This window comes from Eumetopias jubatus, unplaced genomic scaffold, assembly GCF_037043125.1.
Source record: "Eumetopias jubatus isolate StellerSeaLion01/CBP00866 unplaced genomic scaffold, mEumJub1_p1.0 scaffold_1, whole genome shotgun sequence".
Classification (NCBI taxonomy): Eukaryota; Metazoa; Chordata; class Mammalia; order Carnivora; family Otariidae; genus Eumetopias; species Eumetopias jubatus.
Window position 1 is genome coordinate 203,407,886 of NW_028274807.1, and position 20,185 is coordinate 203,428,070.

Sequence of the window (20,185 nt, forward strand, 5' to 3'; positions counted from 1 at the left end):
CAGAAATAGCCAATCCCTAACCAAATAGCTATTTTAAGTCTGAATGAAGAATATCATTATTTTCTTAAAAGAGTATCACCCATGGGGCGCCTGGGTGGTTGTGATCTCAGAGTGGTGAGATCAAGCCCCACGTTGGGCTCCAAGCTCAGCCCAGAGGCTGCTTAAGGCTCAATCCTTCTGGGGCGCCTGGGTGGCTCAGTCGTTAAGCGTCTGCCTTCGGCTCAGGTTGTGATCCCAGGGTCCTGGGATTGAGCCCCGCATCGGGCTCCCTGCTCAGCGGGAAGCCTGCCTCTCCTTCTCCCACTCCCCTTGCTTGTATTCCTGCTCTCACTATCTCTCTCTCTCTCTCTCTGCCAAATAAATAAATAAAATCTTAAAAAAAAAAACTCAATCCTTCTCCCTCTGCCCCTCCCACATGCACTCTCTCAAATAAATAAATCTGAAAAAAAAGTATCACCAATGACAAAAATCAGTAAGTGGCTTGTCTTCCAAGAGATCTGACAATGCACAAAGGGGGCAGGTGCTCCTAAGGACTATCCTGAGGTGAAATTTCCTCCACAAGTGATAAGTTGGAGGGGTGCCTGGGTGGCTCAGTCCTTGAGCATCTGCCTTCGGCTCAGGTCATGATCCCAGGGTCCTGAGATTGAGCCCCACATCAGGCTCCCTGCTCCGTGGGGGGCCTGCTTCTCCCTCTCCCACTCCCCCTGCTTGTGTTCCCTCTCTCGCTGTCTCTGTCAGATAAATAAAATCTTTAAAAGAAAAAAAAAAAGTTGGAGCCAAAGGCCTCCCCAAACCGACTGGAAAAGCCATTGACTTCAAAAGTCAAAAACTGGGGCTACAGTAGAGGACATTAGAACAAACACTGGCCTGAGTCAAGAAGTCTGGATTCGAGTTTGGGCTTTGCCATTAACGTGTTCGACCTAAAGCTAGTCACTCAGTCTTCTCTGTGATTTGTTTTCTATCTGTGAAATGAAAGTGGAAAACTAGTACCAACATTCTGTGATCCTTTGATTCTAAAAACACATGGGAAAAGAGCAAAAGCCTTAAGTCCAGTCCATCTTTGATTGAGGATGGTTATTCATTTATTTGAAAATACTAACTGCGCAGGTACTATGTCAAAAATGAGGTCAGCTCTTCTGAGAACAGGCTGAGTCAACATCAAGGAAACTCCTTTCCAGTTATCTTACAACAGAGGCAGAGGAATTTCAGGAAAATAAAACCGCATCTATGTGAAGCAGAATCTCCAAGAAAGGACAGGGGGAGTCTTTTGGAAGATGTTAAGGACCCCTCTTAGGAGGAAAGCTTTTAAGAACTCCCTCTGAACGGAAAGGAAAGAACATTATTAAAAGGCTGGCAACCAGTATAATCCATCCCAATCCACTGGCACCCCCTATTTGACACTGAACAAACTACTTATTTTCAAACTTACTCAACTTTAATATTCAGCTCAAATGTGAACCACTACAGATGGCTAATTTTTCTTGACTTGCAAGGCCCTTTCTCCTCAACATTCTCGAAGAATTTTACGTGGCTCTACTGTAGCACTTCCCATTGTTTTGATGCTCTGATTACATTTTTGTCTTACGGCATGGGCTCTGGGGCCAGGACTCCCTGGGTCTGAATCCCTGTTCTAGATTTATTAGCCAAGTGATCTTGGGTAAGCTGTTTAACCTTTCTGAGGTCGTTTTTCAAATGTTATATGGCGTAGATAATAACTACTTCATAGGATTGTGATGATGCATGAGTAATACATGGGAAGTATTTAGAAAAATGCCTTCAATAAATAGTATCAGCTGTTAAAAGTACTGTTACTATTAGAGGAGAATAAAAGCTTAAAGGAAGTTGATAACTCTCACATATAGTCATTCCGCCCGCGCAACTTTGTCAAGTGGCAAAGCAAGGAACAGCATGTGCTTCTCGAAATCGGAGAACTGAAGCAATCAGAAGTTCACTTCCTCCCTTAAGTACATACAAATGGAACCCAGGTCTCCCGACTCCCAAAACAGAGCTCTCGAACAAGCTTCTCCCTTCCCTCTTCAGGGCCAGCTGGCTCCGACCCCTCGCTCCAGTTTCCCGCGCTCCGGGAAGAGGCGTTGCGGCCGGCCGGCCCCGGCTCCGAGAACAGGCCGTCGCAGTCCAGCACGCCCGCTCGACACACGCGGCGTTTCCCGAGGGCCTCCGGCTGCACCTGGCGGCACTCGGGCGTCGGAGCGCCCCCGGGCAGCTCGCAGCCAGTCCCTGCCGCGCCGGCGTGACGTCAGCAGCCCGCGCCACGGTCAGAACACTGTGGTCTCCTCTCTAGGAAGGAGTGAGCGGCTTCATCTCTGTGCTTCCTCCCCGGCCCAGAGCTCCGGGGGTTCAGCCCGACACCGGGGCCGCCCCTGCAGAAACAGCCCGCAAACCCACCTCACCGCGCTCCTTCCCAGAGTAAGGAAACCGAACTGGAGGGAGACTGGTGGCCGACCACAAGGCGCTCTTACTATTCATTCTGCAACCTGGCCACATTTATCTTCCTAAAAACTCTTCCACGTCACTGCCTTTTGGAGGTCTTCCCAAGGGTTTCACAAAGCTGGCTTCAACCTTCCTTACAGTCTCACCTGCCAGAAAATTGGCCTCTTCACAGGAACCCCAAACACCCTCTGCTTTAGGTTCTTTGTTCAACAACTGGCCCTAAGAACGTAAAGAGCTCTGTTTTCAACTTAAGTCCCAGATTATCAGCGTGTAAACTTGGGCAAGTTACTTACTTCTCTGTACCTGTTTGCCGACTTACAGAACAGAAATAAATAATGGCACCGAATTTCAGAAGGTTATCATGAAGATTAAATGAGATTAATATATGTAATTACTAAGACCTTCCAGCACTTAAAAAAAGTTCAGTAAATGTTTGTCCTATCATGCTCCGCAAATTCCAGCTCCAGTCCTCTTTGTTCTGCATTGGCTTCAAGGGACCTTGCCAGCCCTCAAGGCCCTCATCTCCACTGCAGCAAAACTTCAGATCTTGCTGAGACTCACTCAGAGAATACTTGCACATACAGGCTCCTCTTTGACAGTGTATTCCCGAGATGAAGGCGTGGGTAGCAGGGTACCTGATCCACTTCCAGGCATTCTTACTGATGTGCAAGCTCTGGGAAATAGAGTTGTCTGCTTACCGTATCCCTAGTGTACAATCCATAAGGGACCCTCAGGAAATACTTGAAAAAATGAATGAGATGCAGCAGAGAAGTTATCTGCTCAAACTTCCAGACTGGCAACTTAACCAAAATGAAGTCCCTTGAGGAGGCTGAAATTAGGAGTGGAGATGCCCCAGACTAAGGCCATCACTAATCCTGTTCAGCTAAAAGGGGACCCTTTGTAGAACTGTCAGCTGACATGCCAGGGAACAATAATGTTGAGCTCACCTTGCTTTTTACCAAGTGTCATATTCTCAGCACTTGTTTGGAATCGGAGAGCAAGTTCTACCCCACCCCCACTCCCTAACATCCCACAGGCCAGAGAGCCTAGGCCTAATCGTTTTTTCCCTTTTAAGCTTCAAAAAAAAATCTAAATCAGCAGGCTCTGCTGTGTAGGAACTAACTCTAGAGTGGGGATCCCTAGGAAGAGCAATTTACTAGAAACATGAAGCTGGGGCTTAACACAATTTGGGCTGAGCTTCTTTCAATGAGGGAGAAAAAGGATGGGGGACGAGGGTGACAGTGGACACCAAAAACATTCCACAAAACTAAGGTGACCTTAGCCCTGCAGTGGCCAGTAGCTGAAGGGGAGTGAAACTGAAGCCACCTGGGGTCAGAGCTAGACTTCTGCATTATATAGGAAGAAAGGTGAAATCAAAATGCAAAAACCAATTTATTTCTCACACTCACACACAGGAAGGTCTGAGGGCAAAAAAGCTTTTTGGCCTAAAATTAGCTCCCAGGGGCACCTGGCTGGCTCAGTTGGTAGAGCATGTGACTCTGGATTTCGGGGTCGTGAGTTCGAGCACCATGTTGAGTGTAGAGATTACTTAAAAATAAAGTCTTAAAATGAGCTCCTCCCATCCTCACAAGCAGGGCAAGCCTGGAGTCCTATGTGGTCAACTCTATAACAAAAAACAGCTAAAGAGGCATCATGGAACAGAGATACGACCAATAACGAGAAATCTTAAGGAAAAGCGGGAAAGGACACAGGAGTTTAAATTTCACATGACACTTACTAGCTGTGTGACCTTGGGCAAGTCCAACCACCTGTTTTCTCTACTGTTGTTTTGAGGATCTGATGTGGCCTCATCCCATGTCCTTGTGAAGTCACAAATTAAATTTCAGCACGCTGAGAATAAGCAACACATTCCAGTTCTTGATTATCTGGGGCCATGAGCTCAGGAAGTGCTTCCACATTGGGATTGCTAAACTCAATCTCTCTCCTGACAGACCAGCATCAGGATCCAGCTCCTGCTTCTTACTTCAGGGATATTCCAGCTGACATAGTTGTGCTGCTACAGCGGCAAGCATTTGCCTCTTCCTGTCGACCCTGCCATCAACATATCTGAAAGTACTTTGTTAAACTGTGATGGGACATTTTAAATGGCTAATTTGTAACAAAACAAGGGATTATTTTGCTACAAAATATTACTTTTCCTTAAGGGGCCCTCTGCTTAAGACAACCATACAATCTGTGTCTTGAGGAAACGTTCAGAATGCTTGCACCTGGCACCTGGCGAACACTTCATGGACACACTCATATCCTCTCCAAACCTCCTTTCTGCTGGCAACTGTGGACCTAAGTCACAACCTGCATGTAGGCGTGGAGAAATGTCTGACTCAGTATTTTAGTTGAGCTCAGTAAATATTTACTGAGCACATTCGAAGTGCCAGGGACTGTGGATACAAAGATGAATAAATATCACATGGCCCCTGCTTTGACAGAGCTGATAGTTCAGTGGGAAGAGAAAGATTTGGAAACTAGCCATTACAATGTAACATAAATAAGAAGATAAGAAAATACAGAAATAAAAAACATGTGAGGTCAGAGACAGCTTCAAAGATGTTGCCTGAGCACATTCATTAAGTGACACATGGGAGCTTTCCAGGCAAGCAGAAGGCAGGCAGGCAATTGAGGCAATAGGAACAATCTATGCAAAAGGTGCCAGAGTCCAGCAATGATATGGAATCACAGGAATTTACACTATGGAACAGTGTGCAATGCAGGGAAGGCAGCGGAGAGTGATGATGGAGGCATGGGCCAGTGGAGGAGCTCTATCTATCTATCTATCCATCTAATTTTTGTGGAGGAGCTTTAGATGCCTTCTAAGGGGCTCGGATAGTCTGAGATAATAGAGCTGCCAGTTGTGTATTGCAAAGACCATCCAGAAGAAATGTGAAAGACGGCCTCACGGGGCAAGCAACTGGAAGACTGATTGGGAAAATAGGAAAATGGTCTAGGAAATAAACTGGGGAGTGGACTAAAGCAAAAGCAGTGAAGATGGCTTCCATATTTCGGAGATGTAAGCAGGATACAGTGGTTGCTAGGATATGAAGACTGAGTAAAAGACTGACCAAAAGCAGTTCCAAGATTTGGGGCTGGCCTGACTGGGCACTTGGCTGGCCAACAACTGGGAGCAAATATTTGCAAGTATGAGACTATGGGATGAGGAGAGTAGCAAGATGACAAATTCCTTGCCTAATCCTGTTTTCCCAGGAAGTGAAAATGGTATCAGACTCTTAGCCTGAGGATTAAAACATTTTTGGATTTTTGGAAAATCTTTCTAACAAGAACTTGGAAATATCTTTCATCCTTAGAGTTCCCATTTGCTCCTTTAGAAAACCCTCCCAATTCTAATCTCAACTCAAGAAATCTAAAGACAGTAGTGTGTACAAATATTACTCTAAATACCTACATATCAGGAAGTTGTGAAAGTTTCTGGTGGGCACAGGTTGATTAAAATATACTAATTCAACAAATATTTATTGGACATTTACTGTGTGCCAGCAATGAATTCTATAGTGTTATTTTCACTTAGAAAGTACAAATACATCAGTATTTCCTTTGAGTACTATAATTTTTTCATGAACATCAAGTTTTAAGGGTTATTTTTGTCCAAAAGATATTAACTTACTCAATTATGAATTGCCCTGTGGCAGGTTTTGAGAATATAACCTTCACAGCTGCAGAGGAAGACAGTGATGTTTCTGCCACATTCCTATTAATGGTGATTAACAGTTCAAACCAATGCTTACAAGATAGCTGTTCTGGGAAAAAAAAATTAATGCTGAGTTCTAGGTAACCAACCATTCCAGAATCAACGGACTTTGTTTTTTAACAGTCATTATTTTAAAAATTATATAAGCTTCAGGGCATAGAAACTATTACAAATAGCAGTCAAAGGCAATCCCCACCTCATCTCTCAGAGTTCAAGCTCTGAGTAGCAGTAAACAACATGAAAAGGAGTAAAGAAATAAAGGAAAAACCATGCCCTTTCTCTTAAAAGAATAAAATACCATCATGGTAGCAAACTGTACTATCTCAATACTCAGGGACTTCAAAAAGAGGTAGTTCTCTCTAGAACACTTTCCAAATTTATTCCATGAAAGTGTCTCCCTAGCTACTCCTAACCTGCAGGGAAGGGTAAATATCCAAGAATAAGATAGTCCCAATAAAAATAGAAGTATCTGAAATCTAACACACCTGCTTAAAGCCACCAATGACATAATTACATGAAACCTAGGCCTCCCTGATACAATGACCAACACTCTCTTGAGGACTGGTCCAGAGCCCCAACTCCAGCCAACCTAAAAGGCTGTCTTCTCTCTTCATTAATGGTTTCTCCTCCCTAAACGTCAATTAACCGTTGTTTGGACATAGTTAATCCTGGTGGGTCTCTCTCCCCTGGACCCTACAAACCAGTGGCCCAAGCAAACTGGACTAAGTGTACACCTCAGTCCAGGCTGGGATATGTAGGTGACCTGCTCAGTCAAACACAGGCTTCCTGCTCTGGGCCTCAGCACCAGCAGTCTAGCGCAAACCATTTTCCTCCTGGGTGAGTCAGTGTTCCTCTGGGACAAAGGTTGGCCCTTCTTCTTCCTGGCCCTCTGAGCAGATCTGACTCCCTTCCCACAAACTGGCATCATTCAAGATAAATTTCTCTTGACCTCCTACTTCCTTTTTGGCCCCAAATTGCCTTCCAGCTTGAAAGGATCAGGAAAGATCTCCCTTACCCTGAGAAAGCCTTCTTCTATCTGTAGACATCAGCCCAGTTCTTGCCACCTATCCCTTTATTTATTGAATGAATGAACGAATAAGGATTCTTTGTTTTCCCTTGTTTCCATCTCCCCTTCACGAGACCACTTCTAACAGATGGCATGTTCAGAGCAGCCTCAGGTATCAGGAGGCTACTTAGCACCACCTCAGCACTGCTAGCACTTTCACGCTGAATGTCTGGGAAAGCACCTCAGCCTCCTGGCCAGAGAACGCAGGTCACAAGGTGGAACGCGGGAGCAGGGCTGCAGTAAGGGAAACGCAAGTGCTAACTTAACAAATGGCACCTCAAGGCATGAGAGTCACAAGGGGAAGGAGGAGTGGCAGGCAGCGAAGATTTATGCGAAGAGCAAGAACTTCCTTTCTACCCTGTCTTCCCAGACGCCCAGCTGGAGTAGGCTCTGCATTCTCCAAGCTCCCGCCTCCATAAGTGGAAATACTCTTCTGAGTATAATACTCGGTGTTCCTTCATCCTTCCCTCCAGGAACTCTACCTGCCCCACCGCCTCCCGCCAGATTCCTAGTCACTGTTTCTAGAGAAGCTGCCATAACCTGAATGCCAGGGTTATTCACCATTGTGAAGTTTCTGATGTCTGAAAAGGACTGAACTATGTCTGAAGAATTTTCCACATTCAAAGCATTCATAAGGCTTCTCACCAGTGTGAATTCTGTAATGTTCACTAAGGTGTGCATACTTGCGGAAAGTTTTCTCACATTCACTACATTTATAGAGCTTCTCACCAGTGTGAGTTCTGTGATGTTCAGTAAGAGATGAGCTATGAGCAAAGGCTTTCCCACATTCTTTACATTTATAGGGCTTCTCTCCAGTATGAATTCTCATATGCTGAGTGAGGCAGGTATTCTGATTAAAGCCCTTCCCACATTCACTGCATTTATAGGGTTTTTCTCCAGTGTGACTTCTCTGATGCCGAATGAGGCAAATGCTCTGAATGAAGGCTTTACCACATTCACTGCATTTGTAGGGTCTCTCCCCTGTGTGAATTCTCTGGTGCTTAGTAAGTGGGGTACTCTGAGTAAAAGCTTTGCCACATTCCTTACATTTATAGGGTTTTTCTCCAGTATGAATTCTCTGGTGTTTAATAAGGGATGGGCTCTGACAAAAGGCCTTGCCACATTCCTTACATTTATACGGTTTCTCTCCAGTATGAATTCTCTGATGCTGAGAGAGGTTTGCCTTTGTTTGGAAAGTTTTCCCACATTCATCGCATTTATGGGGTTTTTCCCCAGTGTGAATTCTCTGATGTTGTATGAGATTTGAGTGTTTGCGAAAAGAAGAGCCACATTCATTGCATAAATAAGGTTTCTCACCAGTGTGAATCCTCTGATGATGAATGAGGTGTGTGTTCTGATTGAATGCCTTCCCACATCTATTACATTTGTAAGGTTTCTCTCCAGTGTGAATTCTCCGATGTTCAGTGAGATGTGAATGATTGCGGAAGGAATTCCCACATTCATTACATTTATAAGGTTTCTCTCCAGTATGGATTCTCTGATGCTGAGTAAGAAATGATCGACATCGAAATGTTTTCCCACACTGCTCACATCCATATGGTTTTACTCCGGTGTGAATTCTTTGATGCTGAATAAGGAAGGAACTTCGACTAAAGGCTTTTCCACATTCCTCACATGCATAAGGTCTCTCTCCAGTATGAGTCCTCTGATGTTGGGTAAGGGATGAGCTCTGAGTAAAAGTTTTTCCACATTCATTACATTCCCAAGACTTTTTCTGTGTAGAGAGAGTTGGGCATTTACTTTGGTCTGAAATCTCATTAGTGTGTATGCTACTTGTCTCCCACTGATGTCGGCTCTCTTCTGTAGAAACCCTGAGATGTGTAACAAAGTTGGAGGTCAAGAGCAAGCTCTGCTCAAAATTATATTCTTGGCTAATTGTTTCAGGAGATGCTTCCTTGTGGATAAAAGTTATTTCCCCCAAACCTCGTTCTTGAAAAAGGCATGGTCCAGGAACCTCTCCAGAAGGGTTTTCCTTCATGCTCTCACATGCATATTTTTTTTCAAATATAGAATCCTGGTTCACATCCTCTGGTAATCTCTTTGCTACTATCCCTGGTGAATTAATTTCAGAGACATCCTGCTCTGGAACAGACCTGTCCATCAAATCTGAAAGAAAACATCAGAATGAGTATCTCTTGTGCAGGACAGAGGGGAAGTCCCCGAGGCTATAGGGGCCTAATTCTGACATATCTCAATAATGGCATATAAACAAGGGCCAATAAAACCTAGTGGAGCAAGTAATTCAATTATAAGTGGTGGAAGAGATCTGTATCAGGGTAAGGTTCACCATTAATAAGGAACCCCATGGAATGGGCATCTACAGACACTTAGGAAGCCAGAGAAGCAGAGACAATAGAAATAAAGGGAAAGTAACAAACAAGAGCAAGCTAAGATTAGGTCAAAAGAAGAAAACATGGACAGTGGGAGAATGTAAAAGTAAATGCTGGAAATGAGACAAAATGAATACTGGGGGAAAGTTGGCCCCAGGAGATGTTCACCCACATCTGCCCCCAACATCCCTAAAAGGGTAATTTTATTTCCTGAACTTCAATCATTTTCTCTTGTAAAATTTCCAAAGCCCCGCTGTTTCTCCCATTGGTTTTCCCTTGCTCACGCACCTGGACAAACCTTTCTTCCAAGCTCTCTCTCTTCAGCTCCTTGTATATTCAACATCCACAAATCTTTTCTTTGTTTTGATTGGAAAACACTTCAGAGTTGGAAAACTGGGAACCCTGCTCATAGGGGGAAAAAGGTGGGGAAGGGGATATCACTGTCCCAGTAAATAGGAAAATGAGAAAGAACTGTTGCCTAGGGATACTATCTAATAATTCAAACAAAATCTGTCCGGATAGCAATGTGACTGCATCAGCAAAAATCATGGTTGGCTTCCAGCCTTCTAGCTTCACAAATTCCATTTGTCAGCTGTGTAAAAAGTGATAGCCAGACTGATATACTAGCAAACACTCAAGCGCTGGATGGATAAACCAGAATGTTATTTATAATGATAAAGATACCTATGAAGTGGACAGAAGTATTCATGTTTTTATACAACAATCTATATGAAAGGTCAATTAACATAATCAAAAGTTGCATAGGGAGAGACGCCTGGGTGGCTCAGCTGGTTAAGCATCCAACTCTTGGTTTTGGCTCAGGTCATGATCCTGGGGTCCTGGGATCAAACACTGCATCAGGCTCCATGCTCAGTGGGGAGTCTGCTTCTCCCTCTCCCTCTCCCTCTGCTCCTTCCCTATTTGCATGCACATACTCCCTCTCTCTCAAATAAACAAAATCTTTTTTAAAAAAGTTGCATAGGGAAATGGCCTCATAGCAAGGCTAATGCATTAAGTTTGATCCACCCATCTCCACTATATGCCAAGGAGCTGGACAGTAGTTAGGGAACTCTATTTGTACAACTTAGAGATACACTGATTGCCCTTTCTTCTAGGTGTCAGATCAACTAAACAGTTTTTCTTCAGACAGAGCTCAACATTAAGAGTGTAGGCTGCAGGGGCACCTGGGTGGCTCAGTCATTAAGCGTCTGTCCTCGGCTCAGGTCATGATCCCAGGGTCCTGGGATCAAGCCCCACATCGGGCTCCCTGCTCCGTGGGGAGCCTGCTTCTCCCTCTCCCACTCCCCCTGCTTGTGTTCTCTCTCTAGCTATGTTTCTCTCTGTCAAATAAATAAATAAAACCTTTAAAAAAAAAAAAAAGAGTGTAGGCTGCAGTTTAAAAAAGAAAGAAAAGGGGCGCCTGGGTGTCTCAGTTGGTTAAACGTCCAACTCTTGATCTCATGAGTTCAAGCCCTGCATTGGGCTCCATGCTGGGTGTGGAACCTACTGAAAAAAAAAAAAAAACCACAACAAAACAAAAAATGCTGATATTGTGAAATAATTTTTGACTTACAAGAAAGTTACAAAAAACAGTACAGAGTTTCTGGTGTCTGGAATGTTAAATCACAACTGTTCATCCAAAAATGTCTCTCCACATAACCCTGAAGTGAGAAGTAGAATCAGCAGCATTATTTCAAGGAAAAAGGAAGACGGAAAGATGATTTTACCATAGCAAGAGCTCAGAAGGCATATAAGAATGGCATGAGTCTGCTGAAGTACGCAGTAAGGCTGGTACTATGCGCTTCTCATCAAAGTCTGCGGCTCTGTGTTGAGTTTTAAAGGTTTAGGAGGATCCTATCTGGGAGGCTCCTGGTTGACTCAGTGGGTTAAGCATCTGACTTGATTTCAACTCAAGTCATGATCTCAGGGTTGTGAGATCGAGCCCCGCATCGAGCCCCACCCGCATGGAGCCCCACCCGCATGGAGGCTGCTTAAGAATTTTCTCTCTCTCCCTCTTCCTGTGCCCCTCCCCCACCTATAAGCATACAAAGAATCCACCACACAATCCTACAGAAAACCATGAAGTAGAGTGGGGTTTCAGTATAGTCAGAGTTAGACAGTGCACAAAAAGTCAGACATGCCCCCACCTGCCTAGAACTTACATTACAGCTGAACAAAGACATTAAAGTGCAGTTACAATTATGGGAATTACAAAATAGGAAATATGGGATACAGGAATGTAGAGCAGAGGGAACCTAATGTAGTCTGAGGAAGAAAGCCTCCCTGAAAAAGAGGTAAATAGGAATGAAACAGGTGAAGACAGAAAAGAATATACCAGATATGAACCAGAACATACAAAAGGAAACAAGCTTAGTATTTTGGAAAAATTAGATCCAGTAAGACAAAGTATTAAGCACCAAAAATAAGACATGAAGGGAGGCAAGCAAAATCCAGATCAAATACAACCCTGAGAACTATTTTAAGGAATTTACCTTAAAGTGAGTAGAAAACCACAACAAGAATACGATAAAGGTTTGGGGGGGGGTAGTGACATAAGTATATCTGCTGTTTAAAAAAAAAAAATCCTTCTGCCCGTAGCAAAGAGGGAAACTATATGAACGGTGGAAGGTGGGGAGGCAAGGTGAAGGCTGGAAGACCCCCTGGGAGGCTGTTTCTGCAGTCCAATAAGGAGACTGGACCAAACTAAGAGACAGAATCCACAGGATTGGATAAATATTGGGGGAGAGGTGTGAGGGAGAAGGAGAAATCAAGATAATTTGCTGGTTTGGGGTTGAGTGATGACAGCGACCTTTAGAGAGAATGGGAACACTGGTTTGGGGAGAAAGAAGATACATTTAGTTTTCAAATATCCAAACAGAAAGTAGGCATACATATCTGGAAGAGAGGAGAGAGGTGTCATGAAGAGAGTAATTAACATCCTGGGAGTAACAGATAAAAACATCAAAGGAGTGTGGCTAGGAAAACCTCAACAACTACTTTACATATTAAAAGGAAGTTTAACTCTGGCTTCTGATTTTAGAGATTCCTAATCCCCTGAGAGAAATAAATAAAAGAATTTAATGTGATAAAATTGGCATTTCTAAAGTCATAAAAAATTATTTATAAATTACGTTGGAACTGTTGCTTAACTACCTGGAAAAAACACGTAGTGAGATTCCTACCTCACACCATATACCAAAATAAACCTAAACTGGTTAAAGGGTTAAATATAAAAAATGAAACCACAGGGGCGCCTGGGTGGCTCAGTCGTTGGGTGTCTGCCTTTGGCTCAGGTCATGATCTCAGGGGCCGGGGATCGAGCCCCGCGTCGGGCTCCCTGCTCAGCAGGAAGCCTGCTTCTCTCTCTCCCACTCCCCCTGCTTGTGTTCCTTCTCTCGCTGTGTCTCTTTCTGTCAGATAAATAAAATGTTTTTTTAAAAAATGAAACCACAAAATAAAATATTAAGAAATGATTGACTTTAGGGTTAGGATTGGCTTTTCTAAGCAATATGCAAAAAACACAAACCACAAAGGAGAAAACTGGATAAAAGTTCTGATCACAGAAAAGCAACAATCTCTCTAACCAAAATACAAATAAAATTAAATGACAAACAATCTAAGAAAAGTATTTTTTATTGGGACGCCTGGATGGCTTAGTCGTTAAACGTCTGCCTTCAGCTTGGGTCATGATCCCAGGGTCCTGGGACTGGGCCCCGCATCAGGCTCCCTGCTCAGTGGGAAGCCCGCTTCTCCCTCTCCTGCTTCCCCTGCTTGTGTTCCCTCTCTCGCTGTGTCTCTCTCTGTCAAATAAATAAAAATTTTAAAAATAAAGTATTTTTTATTTATACATCAAGGAGTAAGTATATGAACCTAATGGATCAAAGACTTCTTATTAAAGAGTAAGGAAAAAAGATGAACTCATAAAAAAATGAGAAAGGGGCACCTGGGTGGCTCAGTCGTTAAGCGTCTGCCTTCAGCTCAGGTCATGATCCCAGGGTCCTGGGATGGAGTCCCACATCGGGCTCCCTGCTTGGCGGAAGCCTTCTTCTCCCTCTCCCACGCCCCCTGCTTGTGTTCTTTCTCTAGCTGTCTCTCTAGGTCAGTTAAATAAATAATTAAAGTCTTTTTCTTTTCTTTTTGTTTTTAAGATTTTATTTATTATTTATTCAGCACAGAGAGACACAGCGAGAGAGGGAACACAAGCAGGGGGAGTGCAAGAGGGAGAAACAGGCTTCCCGCCGAGCAGGGAGCCCTAGGGGGGGCTAGATCCCAGGACCCTGAGATCATGACCCGAGCCGAAGGCAGACTCTTAACAACTGAGCCACCCAGGCGCCCCTCTTTTTCTTTTTTTTAAGATTTTATTTATTTATTTGACAGAGAGACAGTGAAAGCAGGAACACAAGCAGGGGGAGTGGGAGAGAGGGAAGCAGGCTTCCCCCAGAGCAGAAAGCCCGATGTGGGGCTCGATCCCAGGGCGCTGGGATCATGACCTGAGCCGAAGGCACTCGCTTAACGACTGGGCCATCCAGGTGCCCCTAAATAAATAAAATCTTAAAAAAAAAAAACCCAAAAAAACAAACTGGAGATTTTCTTTTAAGTGTTAAAAGTCAAGACTGGCAAAGGTATGGGGAAAGATGGCTTCTCACACAAGCAGTGGGAATGTAAACTAGTATCATCCTTCTAGAGATAATTTGGCAATATACATCAGGTTTTAAAGTTGTAGGTTGAGTTGCAATTGGAATACTGGGGTCATCATTTTGTAAGTACAGGAACTCAGAAAAGAATACTAAGTATATACAACACTTACAATGTATCTCAGAAGATTCTCAAAGGCATCAGGATGCCTATAAAATGCCTATATTCTTTGATCTAGTAATTCTACTATTAGAACTTTCTCATAAATAAATAACATCTCAGGGCACCTGGGTGGCTCAGTCGGTTAAGCACCTGGCTTTTGATCTCAGTTCAGATCTTGATCTCAGGGTCGTGAGTACAAGCCCCGAATTGGGCTCCATGCTGGGTGTGGAGCCTACTTAAAAAAAAAAAAAAAAAAAAGTAACTTCCCAAAGAAGAAAAAAGCTGAACTCTTTTGTTACCTGTAAAAAAAATACCCTGCAATGTTGCTGGGAAACACAATCTTTCTACCAATGGACACTGAGGCTTAGCAAATTATGGTACTTCCTCTTGGTGGAAATTATAAAGACGTTAAGATAATTAAAAAGGAAAATATGTAATCATTTGGAAAAATACTTATACTCAATGTAAACGAAAAAAAATGGAGGATATTAAAATTTCAAGTACATCATAACATCGTGTATGTATGTTAAAACATGCTTTCTTTTTTAAAAACTAACTCTAATCTTAAGAATATGTATCAAGTTGTTAGCCATGACCATCTCTGGAGAATAGGATTATGGTAAACTTTTGTGTTAGGGCCTATCTTTGTGTAATGCTTCAAAGTTTTCCTGTAGGAATAAATAGCTTCTGTAATCAGAGGGAAAAAAATGAAAAAATACGATCAGAGATGGGCACAGAAATGTATGTACAAAGATCACGCTGTTACTATAATTGTAAAACAAGCAAATAAACATTGATGGCAAATCAGTATGATAGATTTTGTAACTATTAAAAATCATATTTTCAAAAGACATTCATTAGAAAATACAGAATGTTAAAATAGAATACAAAATCAAAAACACAAGAAACAACAAGTGTTGAAGATGATGTGGAGGAAAAGGAACACTTGTGCACTGTTGGTGGGAAGGCAAACTGATGCAGTCACTGTGGAAAGCAGTGTGAAAACAGTATGGAGGTTCCTCAAACTGTTAAAAATAGAACTATCCTACCACCCAATAATCACATTCCTGGGTATTTACCAAAAAATACAAAAACACTAATTCAAAGGGATACATGCACCCCTATGTTTATTGTAGCATTATTTACAATAATCAAATTATGGAAACAGCCTGTGTCCATCAACAGATAAATGGATAAAGTACATGTGGTATATATACACAATGAAATATTATTCAGCCATAAAAAAGAATGAAATCTTGCCATTTGCAAAAGCATGGATGGAGCTAGAAAGTATAATGTTAAGTGAAGTAAGTCAGAGAGAGACAAACACCATATGGTTTCACTCATATGTGGGATTTAAGAAACAAAACAAACAAGCAAAAACAAAAAAGAGATAAAGCAAGAAACAGACTCTTAACTACAGAGAACAAACTGATGGTTACCAGAGGGGAGGGGGGAGGGAGGAGGGGGGATGGGTGAAATAGGTGATGGGGATTAGAGTGTTCACTTGTGACGAGCACTGAGTCATGTACAGAATTGTTGTCACTATATTGTACACCTGAAACTAATATAACACTGTATGTTAACAATACTGGAATTAAAATTAAAAGCTTTTAAAAAAGGAACAAGTGAAAATTACATAAATTTGATTTTGGAAAAATTATTTAAATGCCTGCTCGATTTTGATGTAAATTCTGGTTAAGATTCACTCTGCTGGTCTCCTAGGTACCATGAAGTGAAGGAGCTTATCTGTCTTGTTCACAAAATTCCCAATGCTATCACAATGTCTGGTTCTCAATGATTACAGAGGAAGATGATTACTGCTCTGGGATGGGGTGAGCCTGGGGCAGAGGAGAGGAATCTGGCAACTTCACAAACTTTTGTGTATGGGCACTGGAGAACTTTCTAGTCAATGAATCTGCAGAGAAATGAAGCACGTAATTCTCAGGGCTCCTGCCTTAGCTCACGAATGAAACTAATAATCTAAAATTCCCAAAGGCACATCTTTTAACTCTGCTACAGTAAAGGCTCATGTACATATTAACAGCTCCCAAAATCCTGGATCTCACTGGCTAATTGGAACAATCTGGCTTGATATGTAGATGTAATGGCTTCTAATATAAGAACTATACTCTGGAAGAACAGACTTTAAAAAGATCATTTTGGTGAGCTGCACAACTAACCCTAAGCCTTGCAGCGTGAGGCAACAGGATGAATGTATATATTTGGGTCTTTCACATTCTTAATACAAGAGGTAGTTTTGTGGGAGGATTTGCTTCTTTAAACGTCCTTTTTATGAATGAATTACACCTTTTCCTTCTCAGGACTTAAGAGTTCCTTACCCTTTGTTTTCAAAGAATATCCATGAGAAAATACAATATGTTAAAACAGAATACAAAACACAAAAATAAAAAATATGCATACATATACCAGCACTAAGTAAACATTCAATAAACAGGAACTATTATTAATACATGGATATATACAAAACACACACAAAGAACAGAAGAAATCCACCAAAATGTTAACACATTGATCCCTAGGTGATTTAATGGGTTACTTTCCTTTGTCCTTCATACTTATCTATATATTTCACTTTCCCTACAATAACCATGTATTACTTTTATAGTTAGAGAAATAATCATGTAAAAAATGACAGTCCTTGCTCACTGGTTTCAACAACCAAAAAACCAGAAACAAAAGCAACAACAACAACAAAAATGCCAGATCCAATAAATATGGTATTGGCTTCTCATTCGAGTAAGATTAAAGTGGACTGAAATGGGAATCAGGAAATTGCTCTGTCACAGCCTTTGTGAATGGGCCTACATGACCAGCTATTTATCTGAAAAAGCTGACAAATTAGATAATACCCATGGGGGGGAGAAAAAGATAATATCCATGAGTCCTTTCAGCTTTAACATTCTGTGAATCCTTAACTAAACGAGTTAATTTATGTAAAGTATTTATAAAGGTATCTGCCCCATGGCAGGCATTCCACAGGGGTCAGGCATTATTATGTTTGATACTAAAATCTATGGAGAAGAAAGGACATATTGGTGACAACCCTCTCCTCCAACTGTGGATCATCTGAGCTGTCAGCAGTTTAATGTCAAACTGCAAACTTTTTCTGTAATGGGCTAGAAAATCAATAATTTAGGTTTCATGGGCTATATGGTCTCTCTCTGTCACAACTATTCAACTTTGCCTTTGTAGTTTGAAGACAACTAGACAATATGTAAACAAATGAGCTTGGTTGTGTTTCAGTAAGACCTTTTTTTTTTTCTTTTTTTACAAAAACAGGTGCTAGACCAAATTTGGCCTGTGGGCCATAGTGTACTGACCCCTAGTCTATAAATTCCCCAGAGAGGAAGGTACAGGTTTTTCCACCAATGCCTAGTGTAGAATAATCTGATTGTCAGTGACCTTAAAATGATTAAAGGAGTTGTATGAATCCAGGTTTGCGGGAGAGATAGGCATTATGGTGAAGGGTAAAAGGAAAAAGGAAAGAAGCTTTTAACAGCTTAATCCTGTTAAGAATAACAAGGAGCTAGCTCTCTCCTCTTACCTTGTAAGCTTTCTCTTCCCTGCCACCTCCTTACCTCTCAATAATTAGCTAAAGGATTACGGGAAAGCCAGGTGGTATATTTCACGAATTTGAAACCACAATTCCTTCAATAAGACCATACTCAAATGTACTCCTCTCTGAAGCCCTTCTTGGGCTTGTCAGTTGGCCAAAAGTAACATACTCATCCAGGCTGGAGGACACACTGGGTCTCTCTCTTCTGCAGCCTTGGGTCACTAAGTAGCAATGTGTCCTTAGTCATCTATTCTCTCCATACCTCAATATCCTCATTAAAAACTACAAATACGTTGTTGTGAGGGTTAAATACATTAGCCCAACTGCTTCTAACAGTGCTATTTAGCACTAAGTATAGTTTAAATTATCACAAAAAATCTGCTCACATGTATTATCTTCCATCACTACACTGGAAGCATCTCCCTTTGGCAGGCTCCAACGTCACTCATTCTGTAGCCCCGCCCCTGAGTTCTGTGTAGTATTTGGCAGGTTACGCATAGTAAAATTTTGTTGCAAGACATTAACGTTTCTATACGTGCTATCACATACATGCTGTCAACTGAACCTTGTAAAGAAAGGAAGGCAGGGACCACCAGACAGTCCAACTTTAGAGATCAAGCAACAGCCTCTGTATCCTCAGGAATTATAACTCAGACACTCGAGACTCGCCACCTAGTGAGCTTTACACACTGCCGGTTCCTCGTACGACGGTCCCTAAAAAAGTTTCTGAGCTGCAGGATTAATTGCGGGGGAGCAGCTGGTATCCAAACCGAGAACTCTCAGCCCCGGGACTTCGTTTCCGAACACGGGTCCTAGCTCTGGATCATCTATCCATCTATCCATCACGCAGTCATCACTCATTCGTTCATTCACTCCACCATCTTCTTAGACGCCTGCTCTGTGCCGGGCCCTGTGCTGAGGCCGCTGGGAGTTCTGGGCCGCACGCGCAGACAGCAGTCCGAGGGAGAGCGAGGCCGGGACAGGCTTCCTATACAAGCCTCCTGCCCAACGTCCCAGCCGAAGGCGCCCGGAGCCACCCCTTTCCCCTCCCTGAGGCCCCGCCCGCTCACCGGAAGGTCGGGGGACGCCCCGCGGGGTGGCGGCTACGGTCCCACAGGTGCGCGCGAGCACAGGGCACAGGCTTACCCCCCGACCCACACCCCCAGGCCGGAAAAGCAGTGGCGCGGCCGGTAGTGCGTCACCAGCGGCTCCTCGCCCCTCGTCTTGCGCATCCTTCCGCCGCTTCTCTAGGAAGCGGGAGGAGAGTCTCGATGGGGTCCTCAAAGAAGGCGATCCGGGGGGCCTGGCTTCCCTCCGAACCCAGCCAAGTGCCTGAGGTCCCATAACCTTTGCCCGGAACAGAGGGACCGCCTTATCCCTCAGGAAGACTGTAGATGGGGTCGTTAGGGTTGGAGAGACTGCTGGGTAGGAGTCGGAATGGGCTGCCCCAGCAAGGCACTAGTGTATTCCATCTGCTAAAAAATAGCCCCTGATTAAGAATCTTCAATGATCCACTATTTAGTGGGAATAATGGGCAAATTTCCGTTTTAGGCCCCCACACACTGACCTCACCCGGCAATATCCGTTATTCTGCTATTATTCACATTCTCTGTCATACGTGAATTCCCATTGGTCCCCTGAAATCTTGTCTTTTTTTTTTTTTTTTTTTAGATTTTATTTATTTATTTGACAGAGAGAGATACAGCGAGAGAGGGGAACACAAGAGGGAGAAGAAGGCTCTCCGCTGAGAAGGGAGCCCCATGCCGGGCTTGATCCCAGGACCCTGGGATCATGACCTGGGCCGAAGGCAGACGCTTAACGACTGAGCCTCCCAGGCGCCCCTCTTGTCTGTTCTTGACACTGGATCTTTTTTCCAGGATTTGCCCTTCTGGAATATTCTTCCTCCCCTCTACCTACTATCTGCCACCCTGGCCGTTCAGGTCATACTGGTTCTTCAAGACTCATTGCCAATATTTACTTGACCTTCACCAGTGTTTACACTCCACTATCACCCTTCATTAGCTGGCCTCCTAAATACACACACTTGTCCACTTTCAAACATTATTAGAGAGATATACACGTAATATTCCTCCCAAGGGCAACTATGAAGGACCCAATTCATCTCTATACAACTCTACGCAGGCACATGGAGCTATTACTTACCATCATATCCCAGTGTTTAGCACTGTCTGGCAGAGAAGGTATTCAATAAATATGTA

The 20,185-nt window shown here is 43.1% G+C and overlaps 1 protein-coding gene across 1 annotated transcript; it reads right to left on the reverse strand.

Annotated features, from left to right (window-relative positions):
* Positions 1-6,264: 6,264 nt before the first annotated feature.
* ZNF502 (zinc finger protein 502) lies at positions 6,265-19,095 on the reverse strand. Its single transcript, XM_028087127.2, has 2 exons — positions 19,037-19,095; positions 6,265-9,365 (listed from the first exon to the last, which is right to left on the reverse strand). The coding sequence occupies exon 2, from the start codon at positions 9,358-9,360 to the stop codon at positions 7,792-7,794; it is 1,569 nt and encodes a 522-aa protein (XP_027942928.2). The 5' UTR covers positions 9,361-9,365; positions 19,037-19,095; the 3' UTR covers positions 6,265-7,791.
* Between the last annotated feature and the right edge of the window lie 1,090 nt (positions 19,096-20,185).